The sequence below is a fragment of the Macadamia integrifolia genome, chromosome 10 (genome assembly GCF_013358625.1).
Source record: "Macadamia integrifolia cultivar HAES 741 chromosome 10, SCU_Mint_v3, whole genome shotgun sequence".
In the NCBI taxonomy this organism is placed as follows: domain Eukaryota; kingdom Viridiplantae; phylum Streptophyta; class Magnoliopsida; order Proteales; family Proteaceae; genus Macadamia; species Macadamia integrifolia.
Genome location: NC_056566.1, coordinates 23313568 through 23335454, shown reverse-complemented (window position 1 = coordinate 23335454; position 21887 = coordinate 23313568). Strand labels below are relative to the sequence as shown.

Genomic DNA, 21887 nt, shown 5'->3' with positions numbered 1-21887 from the left:
GAATTTTAAAGAATTTTATTTTAAATTCGGATTCGGTCCGAATTTTTGATAAAATTCTTTAAAATTCGGTTCGGCCGAATAATTCGCGAATTATTCGGCCGAATTGCTAACTATGATTATGACTACATTGTTGTTCAGTAAAGATACTCTCAAACTTGACGAAGTATTGCTGCTTTGTTAATAAATGAGATCACAAAAAAATATTTGCAAGTGGATATCAAAGGACTGAACAATCTTACAATAACTCTTAAGCTATATATGTACATAGTATTTTTTTATTTTTTTTTATTTCATACTGATATATTTATTTTGTTTACCATAAAAATAACTTGTAAATTTTCTTTATTTAATAATATGAATAATAGTCCTTTTAAACTCTCTCCCCTGACTTAGCCACCTTGGGGTCCATAAAATTGCCTTAAATAGAATGTGTTTCATACGGGTTTGTACTTTTTATAAGATATTCTTGTCAATTAGGTTTCAACAAAAAGGTAAAGGGACTTCCAATATTAGAATGCCTTCTAAAGAGGCAATTAAAAGTTGATAAACCATTGAAAAGGATTAATTTCCAAGTCTAATTAGAAATCAAATGGAATATGAATCTTGAAGAAATTGAAGTTCATCCCAAAATAGAGTGCCTTGCAACTTAAGAACACTTGAGAGAGGAAAGAGGGGGAGTTGAGTGATTCCTACTTCGAGGTTTCTGAGTTCCTCCAACTCCCACCATCAACTAAGAACTAAAAATTTCCCCATAGCCAATTTCTCACTAACCTACCTTTTTTTCTAAATATTTTGAGAAGAAGAAAATGTGGGAACCACAAGATTCCTGTAAAAATGGAAATAGAGATGGACAGAAGAGCTAGCAAAGGCCCCCATTAAAATGAATCTAAAAGTATAAGTTAACCAAAGCTCAACCCAGTTCCATTTTACGTGCAAGCAATTGCTTCCTCTGTTACAACTTTATATATACCTGAACATGTGCTTGGATCTATCAAAGTAGAGAAAAGAAGCAAAAGCCCATTCCAATCTGAGCTCTCTAGATTTCAAAAATATCAAAAAGGGGGAGTAGTTAATAGCAGAGAAATGGGCAGAGTCAAGAACTCATCTTCACCTTCTGGAGTAAAAGATATGGCATTCACAGGGGTGGGTAATCTCATTAGGCTTCTCCCAACTGGAACTGTCTTCCTATTTCAATTCCTGAGTCCAGTTTTAACCAACAATGGCCAATGTTATACCATTAACAAGTACTTAACTGGTACTCTCCTTAGTGGCTGTGCCTTCTTCTGCTGTTTTTCATCTTTTACTGATAGTTATGTGGGTAGTGATGGTTTGATTCACTATGGGATTGTAACCATTAATGGGCTCTGGTCATCTTCACCGTCGACCTCAGGATTGGTGGACTTATCAGCTTATAAGCTCAGAGTTGGGGACTTTGTGCATTCCTTCTTGTCTCTGATGGTGTTTGCAGTGGTTGCATTAATGGATCCCAACACCATGGATTGTTACTATCCATCTTTTGAGTCCACACAGAAGATGCTTGTGATGGTGTTGCCTCCTGTTGTTGGTGCAGTTGCTAGTTCGGTGTTTGTTCTCTTCCCCAACAATCGTCATGGAATTGGGTACCCTTCAAGCCAGAGTTCTGGTCCAGATGACTCCGAGTGATCACCTCCTTCATTCCCACTCCAATAAGAATAAGGAAATAATTATCAATCTTCTTAGCTGATTCTTCTTTTGAAAAAGTTTTTGTGATTTTCTTTTTTCTTCTTCTTGTTCATTTGTTCCTCTGTCACGTGGATCCACCCATTTCTACTGTATGACGCAGAAATGAGATTGATGTAAGTTTGGCATCTCGATTACCCAAAATACTCCGTCACTTATTGTATGAAGGTTTTTCCCAAAGGATAAAACCTTCATGCTGATTTGTTGGTGATAGCTCCATGTAATCAGTGCATGGTTACACTGAGCATGACTTGTGTATTGTAAAGAAGTGTCTAGCTTCCTATATGTTTATGTAATGCTTTGAAAATTATTTGAAGTGCAAGTTTCATAAATTTCATCAGTATGCCGGGAAAAAGTATTTATGGCCCTAGATGGGTGTACTTTCCTTCACCTACACCCACAATAGCAGAAGAAAACTTTCTCCATTACTTAAATATATCGAGTTTCAGTCATGGCACTCATAAATGCAGCGAACCTAACCTAATAATAAAGGCCCCTAAAAACCAGTTGGATGGTGGAAGGGTGCTAACCTTGCAAGCCCTCTTCCCATCCTTGTCCAACAAGCTCCTCAAACTCTCTCTTGTTGCTTCTTAGTCTTCACCGATTGCTTTAAAGGGCAAGATTGCAAAACTATAATACTAGTAGCAACATTAAAGGGGCTTTCTTTATGTACAACAACAACAAACACAATCTTATCCCAACTAAATGGGATTGGCTAGATTGATCCAATATGACAAAAGGAAAATCCCTGACTGTTGAGAACTATAGTCAGGGATTTTTAACACATAAAGGGGCTTTCTTTATGTGTTGAATAGAACTAAATCCCTGACTACTACTACTATTACTACTATAGTTTTGTTTTTTGGCAAGATATTACTACTACAGTTTCATAAGCACAAGTACCGCTACTACTACCATTTGGTTTTCTTTTTTGGGTAAAGACTACTATATGGTATTTGAACTACAACTATCCTGACAGAGAACCTCTGTTTTTTTGGTGAAGACAGGAACCTCAATCAACACTGTTGATGATTAAAGAAGGGAAAAAAGAAATTTTTTTTCCATCTCTTTTGGACTATTGGGGATACTTTATAAAGCTTTACAAAAAAAAGAAAAAAAAGAAAAGAAAAAAAAAGAGGATACTTTATAAATTAAGAAACAATGGTTTCCCATACAAATCACCTGACATGAACTGTCAGAATGATATTATTTTAACTCAAATTTCCTCATCCCCTGTTATTTCAGGTAACAGTTCTAAGTCACTGCCCTTCTTTAGACAGACCTACAGAGGATTGATGATATAGTAAGAGACCATAGTGGATAAGGAAGGACAAGGATAACGGATACAAGTAATGCCAAAGCCAATACTAAAATCTCTGTCCTGTCAAAACTCATCCATTCCCTGCAGAGAATATAACTCTATTTTTAGGAAGGGAATGATAATGGGTTTTAGTCAAATTAAGACTCTGTGTTTGTTGTTGTAATATATGCTGGCAATCTTCTCTCTCTTCCACTGTTCCAGAGACTATAACCATATGGTCATTAGCCCATAATAGCCAAACCAACCAACCCAGGCCATCCCACCACATCTTTACTACTATTAACTCTTCCACCCTCACTTCTCTATCATCCTTATCTTTGTTCTCTTGAGGATAACATTTGATCCATCCATCCTGTCCCCATTTACCTGTATACCCATTTCTTAAAATCCTCACCTCTTCTTCTTCTTCTTCTTCTTCTTATAATCCTAATCCTGAAAAGGAAAGCCAAAAAGAAGGAGAAATTTTGCCAAAGCAGAAGAGGCAATTGATGGGTTTCTTTAAGAAGACAATTCACTCTATTCTAGGCTTCTCCCACTCCAAGGACTCCCCATCAAAACCCACAAGCACAACCCAATCCTCATCCCACCACCATTGTGGCCATATTCCCGCCAACTCCGGCTGCTTTTGCTTGATTGCCGGAGACACCCAGAAGCCGCCCAATGTGGCGAATTCTGTTGCCATTAAGCCCACCTCCACTTCCATCTTCAGCCCCACCTCCGGTAAGAAAGGTTCCAGTACCTTTGGCTTCCTCTTTGACGATGCTGGAAATGGGGTGAATGGATTGTTGCCGTCGTGTACAGAGAGTTTAGGCTTTGAGAGTTCTGACCATCCAATGGAAGAGTCGTTGGAGGAGGTGCTGTTGAGGTCTAGATCGACGCCGGTAAAATCTAGGTGGAAGACGACCGTGGCTAAGGTCAGGAGGCAAGACACTAAGTTCCCACCTCCTCTGCCATCTTTGAACCAGAATGGGCAACGTAGCTTCTATCTCAAACCGGTGCGGAGGAATGGAAGATTGGAGCTAACTGAGGTGAGAATCCAACGTCCCGAGGTCTTCAGGGCATCCCGCCAGGATGGTCGGTTGAGGTTGATGAAATAGGAGAACAAGATTCATCTCCCATATCTCCTCATCACGAAGAAGAAGAAGAAAATGAAGAATCACTGAGGAAGATGAAGAAATTAATGGGAAAGAGGAGAAGGAACCCCTCCTCTCCCTTTCTATTTGGGCTTCTTTCCTTCTTCTCTTCCCATTCAATAAAACTATCCTCTCAGAAAAAGGAGGAGAAGAAGAAAAACCATGGAAGCTTAAAAGCGAAAGGCCGCACCATCACCAGCCAATCCATGTCTTTTGGAGCCACCTCCACAGAACCTGAAGAAGGAAACAGAGCAAAGCAGAAAAGGGCGATTTTCGATTGATTGCTCACACAGTCGCCTCTCATGATTGGAATTCTTAACACCTTTTATCTTTGAATTTCGAGGTGAAAAGATCGAGGCATTCACGATATGGGTTTATGGTCGAGAGCCCAGAAAAAGCTGTTCCACTTCCGAATTCCAATGCACTCTTTTTTGGAAGTTTGCGAGCGAAGCTGAGGAGGTCTGATTAGATTCTCTCCTTTTTCTTTTCGGAGGATGAAAAATTGTCTTGTCAATCAATGACTTCAAAAAAAAAATTTGATTGACAGATACCCTTATCTGAAGCTCAAAAGGTTACTGTAGATAAAATCCTCTATTTTTCTCATTTTTGTTTTTCCTTGTTTTGCTGTCTACAAAACACGATACATGGACAACTTTAAGATTAACGGTCAAGATTGGATGAGGATTATTATATCCGGTACGTTGATCTTAAAGTTGTCCACGTGTCATGTTCTACAGGTAGCAAAATAAGGAAAAACAGGGATGAGAAAAACAGATGATTTTTTTCCAATTACTGTGTGCTCTGACTTTGCCTCTTCTGTTGGTTCTCACGATCCAAACCAAAAGGATATCCATGACCATAGAAGTCAAGCTTCGACCTTGGTATAGAAGTTATGACGGTTGGATCTGTTGAACCAAATCCATCTGATTCACTCCTAAGTCCTTACCCACCCCCAATTCCCAGGACTGCATCAACTTCCCCAGCTCTTGAAGAATTTTGCTCAGACTAGCTTAAGCCAAGCAAGCTCAAACACAAGCTGCGGTTGGATGAGCTTGGTTAAGCTTGCCTCCTTACTCCTTGGTCCTTTTGCATTAATGGCAATTGACTCTATTTTCTGGCAAGTTCGTCCTGCTAAGGATGCAGAGTACATTGTACAAGCTAACAGCTTGAGGGTCCCAAAACAATGGCTAATCCCTTGAAGAGTCCTTAGGATTACTGAGCAGAGGTCTGACTCTAAGGGCCCGTTTGATAACGTTTCAAGAAACGGAGCAAAAAACATTTGATAAAACTGTTTCGTTTCACTTATTTTTAGAAATAGAAATAGAAATTTTTACTTATTTATGGTTCAAGAAAAGACCCAGGCAAAACAAGTTTCTGTTTATGGAAACGACTTGTGGCAATTCTTTCACTGGTTACCATCGACTTCTAAAAACATGACTTATCAAACACCTTCAATTCCGTTTCTGTTTCTAGAAAAGGAAATTTATGTTTCTGCCGTTTCTTGAAACAGAAACGGCAGAAACGTTATCAAACGGGCCCTAAAATTTCCAGATCTTAGGAAGGAGAGGTTTTTACATTTGTGACAATTAAGACCAATCCTTCCACTCCCCTTTAAACAGAAGACATTAAAAAAGAAGCAATTCAAATATCTTTTCTTCCTTCAATTCTTTTTTCCAATCTCATTTCAGATGTAAATAATTTACATAAGAAGGTATCTGTCAGGAGGATGAAGCAATTTAAATTATCTCTACTCTCCCCACCCTCGAGAAAAGAATACCAAAAATGTATAATTAAAAAGAATATGGAGAAGAAGAAGAAGAAGAAGCAATTCCATGGCTCTTCAAGTATTTGTTTTCCATAATCCCCTTGACGAAGGAGTTGTTATCTTTACAACCTTCTGTTTTGGTTTTTTTCTACGCTGTAAGGTAACATTTTCTTGGTCGGTGTCGTCTACCCTTACTACATCAACCTTTACCATGTGGTGATCAGATGTCCCTTTTGATGACATGACAGAGTATGATCCAGGAACAAACTTATATGGTAAGCCTGGTGATGCCAATAAGTAATCCACTCTGGTTCCATACTTGCAGGTCCCCTGCACATCTGCAATGGTGGAATACATATTACTACAACAATAATATGGTTTAATCAATTTCACTAGAATTAGTTAACCCAGTGCATCATACTTTGGCCTTTGGCAATCATAACCACAGATTCACATTCGCCTGTAAAGTCTTTAGAATCAACATAACGCTTCCCCTTCAAGAACTTCATCACATCAACCTTTGGCGTCGGCTTTCCTATCTCCTCATAGTACTGCAATACAATGAATTTTTAATTGTTCTCAAGTATTGATCTAGTATTCATAAACTGGCAACAGAACCAAAAACTTCATTCCTTTCTACCTTCACAATATCTGACCATCTCTCCACAGAGTAATCTGCTTCATCGAGGGAATTGAGACCTCCAGCTAAGATGTGAGGCTCATCATTTGATTGGATAATTGCATGTATCTGCTTCATCCTCCAATTCTCATCCAAATGGTCAAGATGAGTGCAATAGAAGTTGATTTCTCCAGCCTGGGGCACATCAATTGTTGCCTTTAACACATTCCTGTATGTATCCAATGTTAAACACACCAAAATGAATCATAAAGAGTGACATTTTAGAGCAGAGAATTCTAGAATATGAACTTTCTTGTGCGATAGAAATAGTTCTGAGCCTGTGAAATTAAATCTGCTCGCCATTTTCTCAACGGAAGATAACCAGAACTGTCACACTCCAGATGCCATATGCAATTACTGATCACATTTTATTAGTTGGATGAGCTGCTTGCATGATTATGGAAAGTTAGATCATGCTTCATGTAATCAACAAAAAAAGAAAAGGGTTAAAAAGAGAGGAGGAAAGCACCATAGGCCTTATCAGCCAAGGCCATACAGTTCAGCGAAAGGTGGCTTAGATGATGATGATGATAGTGGTGGGTGCTGTTGCATTTCCATGAGAAGATTCTCAAAGTATGTGATTGTTTCAGATCAGATAGTCATAGAATTACCCGAAACAAGATAAAATGATTTTAGGTTATGCCAAAAAAATGGAGTTACTAAGATGGAACTGAAAGATGTGAGTCCAAAGATTTAGTTCAGTGCATCCTTCGTCTCTCAATCAGATCCAGGACCTCAATTTTGGCAGAATCAACTAACCAGATTGATGATCTGTTGATCTAGGGGCAAGCCCAAGTGAAATTGATGTCTGCATTACCAAGGTTGATTACTCCTCCTTAGCACTAGGTGAGCTAATAGCCAGACATTCATCTAAGATGACAGGAAATCACCAAGAGACTACTTGAAGCCAAATCTTTCTTATCTTCCTCTCATCTTGCTTGGCTTGTGAATGGATGGAAGAAAGTAGAGAAGAAACAGAGCCAAAACTTGGTGATTGTCTAGTTCTTCAACTCTTTTTCCTCCTCAATTCTTTCCCAGTGGATTGGTAAAAGGGTAGCTTATAAAGGGAAATATGGACAGATTTAACTTTTAGGGTTCATTAAACAGTGGAAAGCAACGAAAACAGAGATAGAAGTGAAGAAGGAAGACTACCTGAAGTCAGTATCATCGAAAATTCTCTGAGCTTGCCATTTCTTAATTGGCCATTTGGACAGGATTGCATTCCCATACTCAGGAGCCCAGCTCTCTGCAAATATATATTCCATGCCCAAGGCAGTAGCCAAGTCTGAAAGAGGTTTCATGCCTTTCTCTTCCTCTGCTTTGACTCCTTGCAGAGCCAATATATCTGCATCCACTTCCCTCAGGACTTCAAGAATGGATCTACGGCTTCTCAGGCTCTCACCCTCCTTATCAATCATGGTTTTATTGGTGGGAAAGCTCAAATTGGACCTCAGAGGAGCTTTGCCTCTTGGGTTTTTGCTTTCAATCTTGCTCAACGAAGATGGCCCTTCTCCATTTTCTTCGGAAAAACTGGATTGTCTACTGCGCACTAATGAGATCTCGTTTTCAGGGAGATTGATTGAAACCCTCAATTTTGATTTAGCGAACTTCTGTTGCTTGGAAGCATGGTCAGGACTGTTCATGATGTTGGGATGTAGGGGAGATTGCTTCAGAATGCTCTTGGGTCGATCATTTACGGATTTGGCTCTGATATCGACTTCCATGGCTCGCCGCATTTTGAGATAATCTTGCTCTTTATAATCAAAGAAAACAGATTTATCAGATTGAGGGAGGGCAGTTGCCATGGAGAACATGGCCGCATTGAAAGTTGCAAGTCGAATTGGCCTTCTGGGTTTAGAAGTGGAACTGCCCAGTTGACCATTTTGAGGATTAGCTGGTTCGCTGGTGGTGGGTTCTTCTTTGGGATGAGGTTTCAGGTTGGATTTTCCGAACCTCCTGATGACGATTTTGGTCTTTGGACGCCTCCGTATTGGCCAGTATAGTCTTGAGCAGAGGCGCCGGAGTCTCCGACTTAGGATGCTTAGCATTTGAGAGAGTTGGGAATTGCAGGAAATCGCTTGAGTCCCTCTTAATTGCTAAAGAAGAAGAAGAAGAAGAGTAAGGGTATTTTTTTTTAATAATCTCTGTTTCTGTGGATTATACATGAAAGTAAGGGTAGTTTAGTTTGATCAATCATGGTTGGAAAGAAGGGGAGAGGAGACGAAGTCATCTCAGAAACAAAGCTGGTAGACGTTTGGCAGACAAAAAGGGTTGAAAAGGGGTGGTGGGTTTTTCTGAGAAGTTGCAGTAGAGAGAGAAAAGGAGTCAGAGAGAGAGAGAGCGCGAATGAGAGAGAACCCAACTGCTCCGAAGGAATGAGAACCCAAAAACCTACCCTCTCCAATCCCAATCCATGCAATTTGGATACTTGTTTGGAACACCACGTCACCCAAAACCCGGCGTACCAAACTCCAGATTTGCCACAGTGGAGCCCATTCTCATCCTTGAAGCCTACAAGATTACTTGATTTGGGGGCCTCTCTCTCTCTCTCTCTCTCTCTCTCTCTCTCTCAAAAGATCTACAGAAGTAAATCTGTAACTTTTCCAGATAGGTCATGAAGATGAAGTTTGATCTCTAAATACCCATCTTTAGGAGTTTGGATTTGACTGAATCACTAAGTCTCATCCCCTGGATTTTGAACCGGAGATGAGTTTGAGGAACATGAGCTTACCATCTCTGCTGTTTTGATAATAATGCACCATAAAGGATAAAAAGGTTAAAGAATTCTGGGTTTGATTTGTTTAAGTTTCTGTTAAGTGAAGGTCTGAGCTGGACTTTCTTTACAAAAGATGGTGACAAATGCAAGGTTGGTTTGGGGGTTGTTAAAAGAACTCGGCAAAATGACAGCGTTTCTCATCTGTTATACCCTTTGGATCTTTCTCCTTGTTTGGGTTCCCTTTCTATTTCTCTATCAAATGTGATCATTTTAAAGAGAGGAACTTCCAGTCATACAGCTCTGAAATATTAGAAAGAATAACTAAGTGAAACAGAGAAATAGAGAGACAGAGAAGCAGAGAGATAGAGAGAGAGGGTTAAGAATTATTGGATCTTTGAAAGAAAAATGAAAGCTTTTAAAAGATCACGCGGCTATGAGAAGAGGTCAGTGGATCCATTGTGAATTGATTGCCAAAGACTGCTCTTTTATATTTAGGTTTCAGGAATCTCCATTATTTGGTCGGCATCATACTTGAGGTCCTGAGCTGTTATCTTGTTGACATGGGTTTCTGTAGAGTTGTTCAAATTTTACAGTTTAATCAGTTAGGCTCCACCATCAGTCTGTAAAGTATCTTTTGTTAAGAAAATTCTCTCTCTCTCTCTCTCTGTATTATCTTGTTGACATGGGTTTCTGTAGAGTTGTTCAAAATTTTACAGTTTAATTAGTTAGGCTCCACCATCAGTCTGTAAAGTATTTTTTGTTAAAAAAATTCTCTCTCTCTCTCTCTCTCTCTCTCTCTAGATTATTGTTCTCTGCTTGTCTTTTCTTGCATTCTGAGCTCAAACCAATTTGGAATTCATGATTAAATGGGTCAACTCCTGGAGGGCCATACAGCATTTAAAAAGAAAGAAAGATGTGAAGTAATGTAACATTAATGAGATTCTCTTTGCATTGGATTGACAAACATAGCCAGTTTTGGTAACCATTAGTTCCCTGGAACTCTCTCACACTTGTTAGTTATCAGCACTTAGAAAAAAGCTGAAATCTGCACAGTTGGTGGTAGTTGCGTTCATTTGTTTTGCGTGGTTAGCATTCAGCACAGCATTTATATTGAGGAATAGACTGTTGGGACCACTTTTCTTAGAATCGATCGATAAATATCAATATCATTACACCCTTTATATTGATATGACATCGATACGTATCAGTCGATACCGCAAAAAAATTGATTTTAACTATTCGTATCAATATTGGGTGAGAGCCTGAAACTGATATGAGTATTGATACCGATAACTACAATCATGGTTGGGAGTCCTCTGTTAGTTAAAACGGGAACGGCAAAAAAACATTGTTCGATACGGGCATGTTTTAAAAGGATCAAAACGTGAACGAGACAGTCAAAAATACGATCAAATATGGTAAAAACGGGGAAAAAATAAAAAACAGACGATACATGTTTTAAACATTTATATTTAAATAATACGGTGTCAAAAAAATGGCAATATATAGACATAAATTGGCATAATAATTCTCTAAATACCTAGATAACAATCAAAACAAATATAAATAATATTCATATTACATAATCCAAAATGTATCATCCAAATTACATCATCCCATTTCATTAAAAAAAAACACAAATATATCATAATATAGAGTTACGTTGATCATGAATAGGTTCAACATATGTCTCTTCAAGTCTCTCTGTCTCCAACTCAATGTTTACTATTAAAAAAACGGATACACATTTTTAATATTCGTTTTTTTACTATAAAAAAAACGGATACACGTTTAAAACTTCAAATAGCTCCATCCCCGTTTTTTACCGACTTTCTGTGAATAATTCGGCAAACGGTGTTTAAAACGATAAAAAACCGATTCGATGTTTTAAACGTGAATAAACTAACAAAGGTTGGGACTATAGATAAATTTAACAGATTGATTTGCATAGGTAGTAGAAGGAAGGACCACTTCTTTTAATGAATTTGAAGATATCATTTGTGGCCTTTCATTCCATCATCAATGCACTATTTTTCTCTTTTTTATACATTTTTTAGGAGGGCTACTAATCATATTAAATATGAGATGATTCATGTAGAATAACTCATTAGAGAACTATGACAACACATGAAATCATATAAAAAAAATAATAAACTTATTTCAATAAAAGAAATTAAAAACAAAGATAGTGGTTTCCCATGACGCAGGACTAGAAAAGCGCACCAATGAAAGAAATGTCTCATATTTATTTGACAAGAAAGAATGTTAATGTGGACTTCATAATTCATTATGTGACATGATAATGAGGCCACACCGCCATGGTTTTAAGTACCCAACTAACCCACTATGAGAGAGAGAGAGAGAGAGAGTATGATAAAATTATAAATTTCCACAACTAGAGGCAGTGGAGGAGTTCCACGCCATCTTCTCTCCCTATACAGATGCACATCAGTAGACCAGCCTAGCCATATTCCCACACAACCAGAAGCTATGACAAGCTCCTATACTCTAGTTCCCATTAAAAGAGAGTTTTGGGGGAGCAACTATGAACCATTAGGAAGAAATTGCCAGCAATATGTCCAAGAGTGTTGAGATGTTCTAAGTTGTGGGTTGCAGCTCCAGGGGAAAATTTTAGGGTTTCATGGGGTAGTTAGGGATTTTTTATTTTTATTTTTTATCATTATTATTATTATTATTATTATTATTATTATTATTATTATTATTATTATTATTATTATTATTCTCTAAAAAATTGTTATGAGAAGTTATTTGGGTTATTGGAACTTCTTTGTAAACATAGAGAAGAGTGAGGAAGAGAGTTTATAACCATTTCTCGATTGTTAGTGAAAATTATTTTCATCTCTTTGTGAACATAGGCATCTTGCTAAACCATATAAATTCCTACATTGTGGTTGTGTGATTATCAGCTAGAGCTTTGTTGACAAACTCCTCATGAAGCATTAGATTTTGGACTGCCATCAAGAATGTTGAGGTTAGAACTACAGTTCAAGCATGATAAACAACAGGCACTAGAAATGGAATGGCATATCACAATGTTCTAGACAGATTCTCATAAACTAGCCAAGATGCTACCAGAACCAATAGAGGAAGCTTGGCCTTGGTCCTCTTTTTCCATTTTTTTGCTCTTGCGTCCATTAAACTTGCTATCCAGATCGAAAATCATGCATCGATGAATGTCTTTTATTTTTATGGATGATTAGCTTATAAAGTTGTCAAGGGATTATTTGCTACATATGTATAATATATGTATATAACTCTCTCTTTAATAGTAATTTTATTTCTTTTAGCCATAAAAAAAATTACAATTTTTTTTGCTTAATCATTCTTGAAACAAGACATCTAGTATGATATTTTTATTGAACCAAGACGATGGACTTGGGAATCCATGAAAAAAGAAAGTTCTCTGGTAGCATAGTCCTGTGCCAGATACAAGATGCGGATTTATTGACCTATTCTTGTGAAGTAAAAAAAAATTCACATTTATGTTGATGCCGTCAAGCTCTGTCATTGGCTCTACACTGTCTAGGGGCCACACGTCCAAGCAACACTTTTGCTCCATATTTATTGGAAAAAAATTCATGCCAGGTTTTGTGGCGTCTGCTACCAAACATAGAGGGGAAAAATGATGGCCTTACCCTTGTGTAATATGAAAAGCCCACTCTTGTTTATACCCCCATGCCCTCATTGGCCCTGCATTGGTGAAGGGGCCACTTAATCAGGCAGTGATCTCTTTCCCAATATTTATGGGAAAAAGATCCTTGCCAGATCGAATGGCACCTGCACCCCAAACATAGAGGGGCAAAATAATAACCCCACCCTGTACCTCTGATATACAAAAACCCACCCCTACCTCCATGCTTTCGTTGGCCCTGTATTGGTGCTCAAAGGCCACACGACTTGGTAAGGATTCTCACCCATTATTTATTTGAAAAAAAAAAACACTACTCGATCGCGTGGCCCTTGTGCCAGAATGAATTGCTATGTGGTACAACAAGGCATCTGGCTCGCATCCAACAACTAGAAATGCTCAAGCAAAGGGTCCAAGGCAGTCGTACATAGTCCAAAACATTTCTAGACATTGAATGTACACCTGATGTCCTATTGCGCCACAAAGGATCCATGTCCGTTGCCTTTGTGCCTAATCACAAAAAGCACAAGAACTACCATCTTACCCTCCATGAAATTTAAAAAAAAAATAAAAATAAAAATATCGATGCATGTGTGTACATTCTCATTGACCCCACGCTGATCGGCTGGTGCACAGGCCACGCGAGCGTGGCTTGAAACCAGGACTTTGGAGTTGGTGCCTTCAACTAGAGCCTCCGCCAATCATTGGGCTATTTATCTTCCCTCTGGGGGCAACACGGATAACGAATTCCACACAAGAGCTTTTCACTGATCTCCCTATAACCGTTAGGGCCCACCCAATCCAACCTAGATTCTAGGGGACGAAAGTTAGCCAGGTGAAGAGGTACCTTTCTAAGTTTAGGACCAGAAGTTCCCTACAACCAACGTGAAGAGGTTCATTGGGCCCACCCAATCAAACCTTTAGATTTCATTCCATGTGATGATCTTGTGATAAAGACTGAGAAAGGTAATTCGCACCTTCCTTCTTTTTTTTTTTTTTTTTTGTAAACGTCGTGACAATATTCATCATTCCAAAAATCCAATCATAACCTCAAAACAATTTGAATGCAAAGATCTCTCTATATGACCAAAAACAAAAAAAAAAAATTCTTAATTTTCAAGTCCCAACCATGGTTTAAGATATCAGAATCAATCTTAATTCAAAAAAGACCAATATCAATCCGATCTCGATTTAGATTAATCGGTATTAAACAGGAATATTTTTAGTTGTCATTAAAAATATTGTATTGATCCAATGATACAATATCAGGCAAGAATCAAGATCAGACAAAGTCGATACCTATCTAATTCCTCAAACCATGGTCCCAACTTAGCTTATAATTGTAAACATTCAAATATAATTGGAGAATTCACTCTATGAAGTTGAATGTGAATTTTTTGTTTTAAGAACATAATGATCTGGTGGGGATGGTTTAAAATTTTGGCTGGTAAAATCATGATGTAGAAGCCCCAGTGATCAACTTTTGGAGACTATAAATCGATTTCCCTTGTTCTGATTAGTGCTTTTCTTCATTTATTTTTCATTAAAAAAACGGCAAAAAAAAATTTAAATAAAACATTAAAAGGAAAAGAACCATGGAATCCAAAGACAAATCCAAAAACAAGTCTACCTAAAGTTAGGAGATATGACAAACATATCAAATGTGATTAGATCTAGAGTGGTGATCAAATTTAGATTTTCTACTATCCGTTTACACCTTTGACTTGTGAATCTAAACTTTTCTCCTCCCAGTGAATACAATCTATCTTTCTAAGTTGTCACCACTCTTTTCCTTATTCTCTAAAACCTTTCTAAACTTAAAAGAACCCCCAAAATCATTAAATAATATCTAATTAGACTGGATAATTATTTTCCGGATAATTTGAATTTAGATCCAAATATCATTTGACTGGATACAAATATGAATGCGAATCAAATTTGAATTTTCGACTATCCATTTATATCCCTAGATACAAGGGATGCTAGATAGTGAATTGTAATAAGAATGCAAGAGCCCTAAGCTCTACAGGACAGAAATTACTTGTGACTCGAACAGTTCCTTTAAAAAAATCATTTTCTTGAAGAGGCATAAAGATTTCTACCAAAAAATAAAAAAACATAAGATGAGAGATGTCCTTTAATCAAGCCTTTCATAATTGCCCACAAAAACTATTAAGGTCTCATTTTGTTGAGGGAAACCAAAAGGAAAGTGAAACTTTCAAACCTAAAAAAGAAATTATTTTTTTATCATTATCTCACATGGTTATATCACTAATTCCAAATTATTCTATATTTTATTATTAAATTTGACTCTACTTGAATTTATTATTAAATATGATAAAAAAAAATTTCACTCATACAATTATGTCAAGTAATGATTAAAATCATTTCCTTTTTAGTTTGCAACTTTTCGTTTCCTTCACAACCAAATGAAGCCTTGGAGGAAATTCAACACTGCCCAAAGTAAGGAAACAAGCCTTGATTCATTGTGTTGTTTATGGACCAGGTTAACTACAATCTCTTCCAGCTTAACTCACCACCTTCTGACCTAAAATCTCACTCTTCCCAATATCAGGGGATCGGGCTCCTTTGTAGCGTGCTACACGGATCCAAGGGCTGGGAGCCCTCAGACACACAGCCCAAGGTGCTCCCAGCCCTTGGATCTGTGCTACAAGGCATGTCACACGTGACAGAGGATCCCCATCCAATATCAGGTCCCCAATGCTATTAACTTTGGGTTAACCTATATAGAGGAATAAAAAGTCACATTCCCTACAAAATGTCATCCACTCAGGCCTTGTGTAAGGTGATCAAATACTTGGGTCATCGCTAACCATCAAATAATGTATCCAATAGGTTTGATGTTGAATCATCAGCTCCACTGGTATCAAAGAAACTAACTGAAGCATTTTCCCTTCTGATTTTTCGCTCCTCGATAACAGCCTCATCTGTTTCTGAGCAGTAGTTTTTCCTCACCTGTTTCATAGGCCTATCAGCCACGACAAACTTGTTACCATCACGGGTTCTCTCAAGGAAGCCTGCCCAAACTGAATAAGAAACACAGTTTAAGACTAAGAAAGTACCTTCGTAAAAGCTCCTAAAAATGAATAATTTGAGCTATTTACATGTATTATACACTTCAGCAGTTAAAATGCTCTAGCACTCGCAAATATGCATCTGATATTCAAGAGGACTACTCTTAACAAATTGCATTTTTTCCTTTCCGATGGAAGCGAAAATTCATTAGAAAGAAAAAGGCTAGACTACAAGGATGGAGTCAACCACCATAAGGGCAAAGCCATGGGCCCTCATAAGAAGCCTAGACAATAGAGAGAGAGATCCTAACAATATCCTTCCAAACTCGACCCCACCCCAAAGAAAACAATCTTCTAAATTTGACAACATTTACAGCACACATGCAGTAATAGTACATTGAACGTGGATCAAAGTTAAAACATCATATAAAAAGTTGAACAGTAGGAATATATAGCTTCTTCTTTAAGGAAAAAAAATAAATGTCTGCAGTTGAAGTTCCATCAGTGGTGGAAACAATGACCTTTTTGGAAAACAGACTTACCACCAAAGTAAGATACATACGAGAAACCACCACTTCTCAGAGCATTTGCTACGAGAATTATTTAAGCAAGAAACAAATTCAAGCAAAACAGGCATCCATGAAGGAAATGGGAGTTTTATTTCATTGAGTAAAATTTTCCTCTTTAGACGAGGAGGATCATAGAGACTACATTTGGAGAGATAATCACCTAGCACTCAGTAAGAGAAAAATATGTAACAATCATAAATAATGCCCCACAGATATGACTAGCAATGTAAGAAACCGAAGGCTATCCTTGGTATTTAGAAACCAAGGAACAGAACTTAAAAAATCCCCTTTCACAGTCAGGGGCATAGAAACAAAGGATTTTTATCATAGAGCTAAGTCCACCTGATTTGTGACCTAATAAAATCTCTAATATTTCTGCCTCTAGAATCACCAACTTTTTTTAAGTATACTAAACTACAAAATCTACAAGATACAGCAGAACATCAAGAGAAGTTTCTGAAATTCAGAAGCACAATGTTTGACAAAAAATAGCTCTCGTAAATGGAAACATTGGATTTAAAGTACTTGCAGATGAACTAAAAATATTCCAGGACCTACTACAATTATTTTTCCTTTTTTTTTTTTCAATGACAATTCCTGAATGAACTAACTGAATACGACTTCTTATAAGCATTATAATATCTGATCTTGCAATAGTGAAGGCTAAGGATAACCCCAACACTAATTCTTAAATGTCAGTTTTCACTTAATTCTGAATGCCTGTGTGGTTGTTTGGTTAACCAGGCTGTTTAACAAGATCATGAACATAAAAAAGATGCCGGATGAGTGGAGAAGAAGTGATATCGTCCCAATCTACAAAAATAAAGGCGATATTCAGAGCTGCAACAACTATAGAGGCATAAAACTTATGAGCCATACAATGAAACTTTGGGAGAAAGTAATTGAGGTTCACATAAGAAGATAAACCAATATCTCTGGGAACCAATTCGGTTTCATGCCTAGGAGATCCACCACTGAAGCGATTTACCTCTTTAGATGGCTTATGGAAAAATTCAGAACCTACAAGAGGAATCTTCATATGGTCTTTGTCGACCTTGAAAAGGCCTATGACAGGGTCCCCAGAGATTTAATCTGGCAGGTTTTAGAGAAGAAAGGAGTGTCAAGTAAATATGTGGATATAATTAAAGACATGTATAGTAATGTGGTGACCAGTGTGAGATCAGTGAGAGGCCAGGGTACTCAGTTCCCAATTACTATCGGACTTCAGGATCTGCATTGAGCCCCTACCTATTTACTCTTATCATGGATGATTTAACCAAGGATATTCAAGGGGCGATCCCGTGGTGTATGCTTTTTGCAGATGATATTGTTCTAGTCGGTAAAACGGTGGCAAAAATTAACGATAAGTTAGAACTATGGAGGCATACTTTGGAATTGAGATGTCTTAAGATAAGTAGAACGAAGACGGAATATATGATGTGTAACTTTAGTCAATTGAGGATCGATGGTGAGGGAGTGAAAATTGAGAGAGAGAGATCCCGCGAAGTGACTACTTCAAATATTTGGGCTCTACCTTAAACAAGGAAGGTGAGATAGAGGATGATGTTTCCCACATAATTAAAGTCGGATGGATGAAATGGAGAGGTGTGTCTGGAGTGTTATGTTATCGACGGATTCCTCTAAAGCTTAAGGGAAAATTCTACAGGAATGTTATAAGACCAGCTATGATGTATGATGCAGAATGTTGGGCAGTCAAGAAGCGTAATGTAGATAAGTTGAATGTGACGGAGATGAGGATGTTGAGATGGATGTGCGGAAAAACTTTGAGGGATAGAATAGAAATGAACAAGTTAGAACTAATATAGGAATCGCCCCAATTCACGATAAGCTCAGAGAATGTCGATTATGATGGTTTGGGCATGTACAAAGGAGGCCTTTGGATGCCCCAGTACGGAGGAGTGACCAGATGCAGATGGATGGAGCTAAAAAGGCTAGGGGCAGGCAAAAAATGACCACTGATGAGTTGGTAAGAAAAGACATGCAGAAGTTAAATCTTCACCCAAGTATGGTATCGAACAGAGCTACTTGGAGGGCTATGACACGGATTGTCGATGCGTGAGTGGGATGGGATGTCCAAAACTTGTTGTCTTTTTTTTTTTTTTTTTTTCCTTGGATCCATGTAGCTAACCCAATTCAGTTGGGATAAGGCTGAGTTGTGTTGTTGTTGTTGTCTGAATGCCTGTTTGGTGTGATATAAACATTGGTCATGGTCGCAGACATCGATGAAACAATTGGTATATTCTAGCATTAAAGATCAAGGAATCAAAGGCAAACCCTCCAAAAAGTTGGAATAAGCTCTTGATCGCAGTTAATCAAAGATATTATTATAGCATCTGTAATAAAATAAATTCAAGAAAATATCTTGCGTCCGCAAATAATTTTTTTAACAAGAGTCTTCATATCTGAAAATAGTATCCCTGAAGCTAGTGTATTAAGGTATGGTATCATACAAAGTTTCTCGAGAATACCTCCAAAATGGTGCAGGACAATGGAAGCAGCTACAGTAACATTCAGGGATGCGGTTCCACATCCATATTGTGGGATGTAAACAAAGAAATCACATATCTCACATTCCTTAGGGGAAAGGCCAGTCCCCTGCCCAAAAACAAGGTAAAATAAAATAAATGGGTATAGCTAGTAGCTGCACCATGCGCATAATCATGATTCTGATACAAAGCTTTCCAAGAAGACAGAACCCTCATTAAACTTAGAAAATGGCACCCAAAAAAAAAAAAAAGAAAGTTCTTCATTTGTCTAATCTTTAATCATTTGATGTATTTTCAAAACCCTAATAGAAGATGAAGTGATCAATGCTTTGACAGAAGATAAGATTCGAAATTCCTCACAAACTGATAGAAAGTAAGAACTAAGTACCTCGTTGCCAAGCAGGAAAGCAGTGCTTTTTCTGAAGGGATGCTGATTCACTGCGACAGCTCCATCGGCAATCTCTACACCACAGATGTCAGAATCTCTCTCCTGAGGTTAAGTTCCAGAAAGACGATTCAACATCCAAACCCAACTCCAATTAGAGTTGGAAATGCACACACAGAAAGAGAGAGAGAGAGGTTGAGCACATACCGGACCTTAAGGTAAAGGCGGGCGTCGGTGAGGGAATGGAAGTGACGGAAGCGGAGATGAGAAGTGGAGCCATGGCTTCCGAAGGCGTTGAAGTCCCGGCGACCCACTAGTATGAACTCCGTCACCCCGAAGGCCGTAGCACTTCGAGCCATCGTCCCCACGTTGTGTCTCTTCGCTATGTTGTGCACCACCACCCTACACTCAACCCCAGCCGCCTCCTCCGCCGCCATCTCTGCCCGACTCTACACGACCCTCAGCTTCTTAAGTAGTCAGTCTCTAGCAAGGTTTTAAAACTCGGTATCGGTATCGGTTACAGCCAAAACCGATACGATACGGATCGGTATCGGTAAGGGTCAGAGATCTTACAGTTTTCCCAGATCGGTCATGTTATTGGCTAGGATCGGTCACTTTTTTTTTTTTTTTTTTTAAAATCAGAAAAACGAAAAAACCAAAATGAAAGGAAGAGCACCGTTGCTGCAGCGTTAGGGTTCGTCCTTTTCATCCTACTCGCTTCCGGGGTCTTTGTTTTTTTGGGCATCCAAATCAACTCTGAAATGTAATTAATCAAAATATCAGCAACAGAAACATCCTCCTTATAGTTAACAAAATGGGAACACGGACATGCAGGTCTCTCTATGCTCAAAATTCTTAACAAAACTGCCCTACCTTGGATAGAACCACTAGGTTCAGAAATACAGATTTTGTAGAAAACGCAAATCCTACCCAGTGGCTTAAATTTTCCCAATTTTGTTTGCCAAAACCAGAGTATTGTTGTCCTCAATCATCTTCATCGCTGACTCTGTGGTAAGAGGAAACTTAGTATCTGATAATGGTTAAGCTTGTTCCTCGAGGGTGCACTAATACGGGGGTACTACGGGTTCCTTTCCTTCTTCAATGTCTTCGGCCGATGAAATGTAAGCGATGTTCGTATCTTCTTTTCCTTCTTCTTCAAGGAGATGCACCTGATTTCACAGCCTTGGCAGCCTTCAAGGCCCGTGCTTTGTAGCGGCGGCTTTAGTAGGAGGTGCCATTGGTTTCCAAAGAAACTTCCCCCAACTCTAATCAATCAAACCTGGAGGAACTAGACAGTTCGGTCTGCAGCCAAAGATTGAGCTACCCTGCGGAGAAGGATGCGTTCGAAACCCTAGATCTCTCTCTCCTGTTCGTCGTTTATGACTCAAGTTTTAAAAATATTTTTTAACGGATCGGGTCGGATCGGTATCCGATACACAGGATCATACCGATACCCATCTCAGGATCGATCTCAGCCGATACTGATCCAATCCGGCCGATCCAATACCGATACCATGCCTGTCACTGAAGTAATTTTATATTTCTATGTATGGAAATATGGATGGGGTTTGATAAAGAAAACAAATGAGTTCTTAAAAATTTGATGGGGATGATTAATATATTGTTTGCGTTTATTGATGATGCTCTTTGATGTAGAATCTCTCTCAGGGAGTCTGAGGGACATCTCACGATTCATATATATATATAGGGAGATCTGCCACATACTTAAAGAAAAGAGAGCTCAAGGAGAAAAAAGAAAGTTCATGAACACTATTGTGCATTTAAGTTACGCAATGAGTCCGTTGCGAAAATTAATATTGGTATTTATAGGTTGTACCAGACCAATTCCAAATCAAAACACCATCTTTTTCATAATAAAAACACTCTATCAATCAGATAATGGTATCGATTATGCGAATCAGGTTATTTGTTCATTTCTAGCTAAAACTTGTGTATGTTACCAACACATTGTGTACATTATTTTTTCAAATTTGATATATAAAGACATAATATCCTGATCCGGATTAATCAATCTTCTCGCAAAAAAGAAATTCCGGATTAATCGATCCTCTCGATCCGACCCATGTACTTGAAAACTTTATGGATCACGTCATGTACTTTTTATAGTGCCTATGTGGGGAACATATAAAAAAAACCCTCCAAAGCGCGTTCCTTCAAAGATATGGATAAGTCAAGTTGGCTTTACCTAAGCAAATATTGCTTGCTTTCATTCTCTAAAGAAGTTATATCGAAAATATTGCTTCCATTCAGTAAAAGAAGTTATAAAGAAGGTTTCTTATTAGAGCTCACGAATCCGCCACAAAAGGATAAAATTTAGAAGTTTTCTTTTATTAATAGAGATTCCATGAAACTAGAAACTAATTTTGCCCTCAATTTTGATTAAATTTC

At 38.1% G+C, this 21887-nt stretch overlaps 3 protein-coding genes across 3 annotated transcripts; 1 reads left to right on the top strand and 2 right to left on the bottom strand.

Moving 5' to 3' along the window:
• Positions 1-999: 999 nt before the first annotated feature.
• Positions 1000-2051, top strand: LOC122091984 (protein DMP2-like). Its single transcript, XM_042662258.1, has one exon. The coding sequence runs from the start codon at positions 1084-1086 to the stop codon at positions 1660-1662; it is 579 nt and encodes a 192-aa protein (XP_042518192.1). The 5' UTR covers positions 1000-1083; the 3' UTR covers positions 1663-2051.
• Positions 2052-5828: 3777 nt separating this feature from the next.
• On the bottom strand, positions 5829-9392 carry LOC122091218. Its single transcript, XM_042661066.1, has 4 exons — positions 7770-9392; positions 6579-6786; positions 6360-6489; positions 5829-6276 (listed from the first exon to the last, which is right to left on the bottom strand). Exons 1-4 carry the CDS (start codon positions 8663-8665, stop codon positions 6014-6016), a joined length of 1497 nt encoding a protein of 498 aa, XP_042517000.1. The 5' UTR covers positions 8666-9392; the 3' UTR covers positions 5829-6013.
• Positions 9393-15446: 6054 nt separating this feature from the next.
• LOC122090773 (putative TrmH family tRNA/rRNA methyltransferase) lies at positions 15447-20015 on the bottom strand. Its single transcript, XM_042660493.1, has 4 exons — positions 19691-20015; positions 19482-19583; positions 19076-19202; positions 15447-16029 (listed from the first exon to the last, which is right to left on the bottom strand). Exons 1-4 carry the CDS (start codon positions 19913-19915, stop codon positions 15812-15814), a joined length of 672 nt encoding a protein of 223 aa, XP_042516427.1. The 5' UTR covers positions 19916-20015; the 3' UTR covers positions 15447-15811.
• Between the last annotated feature and the right edge of the window lie 1872 nt (positions 20016-21887).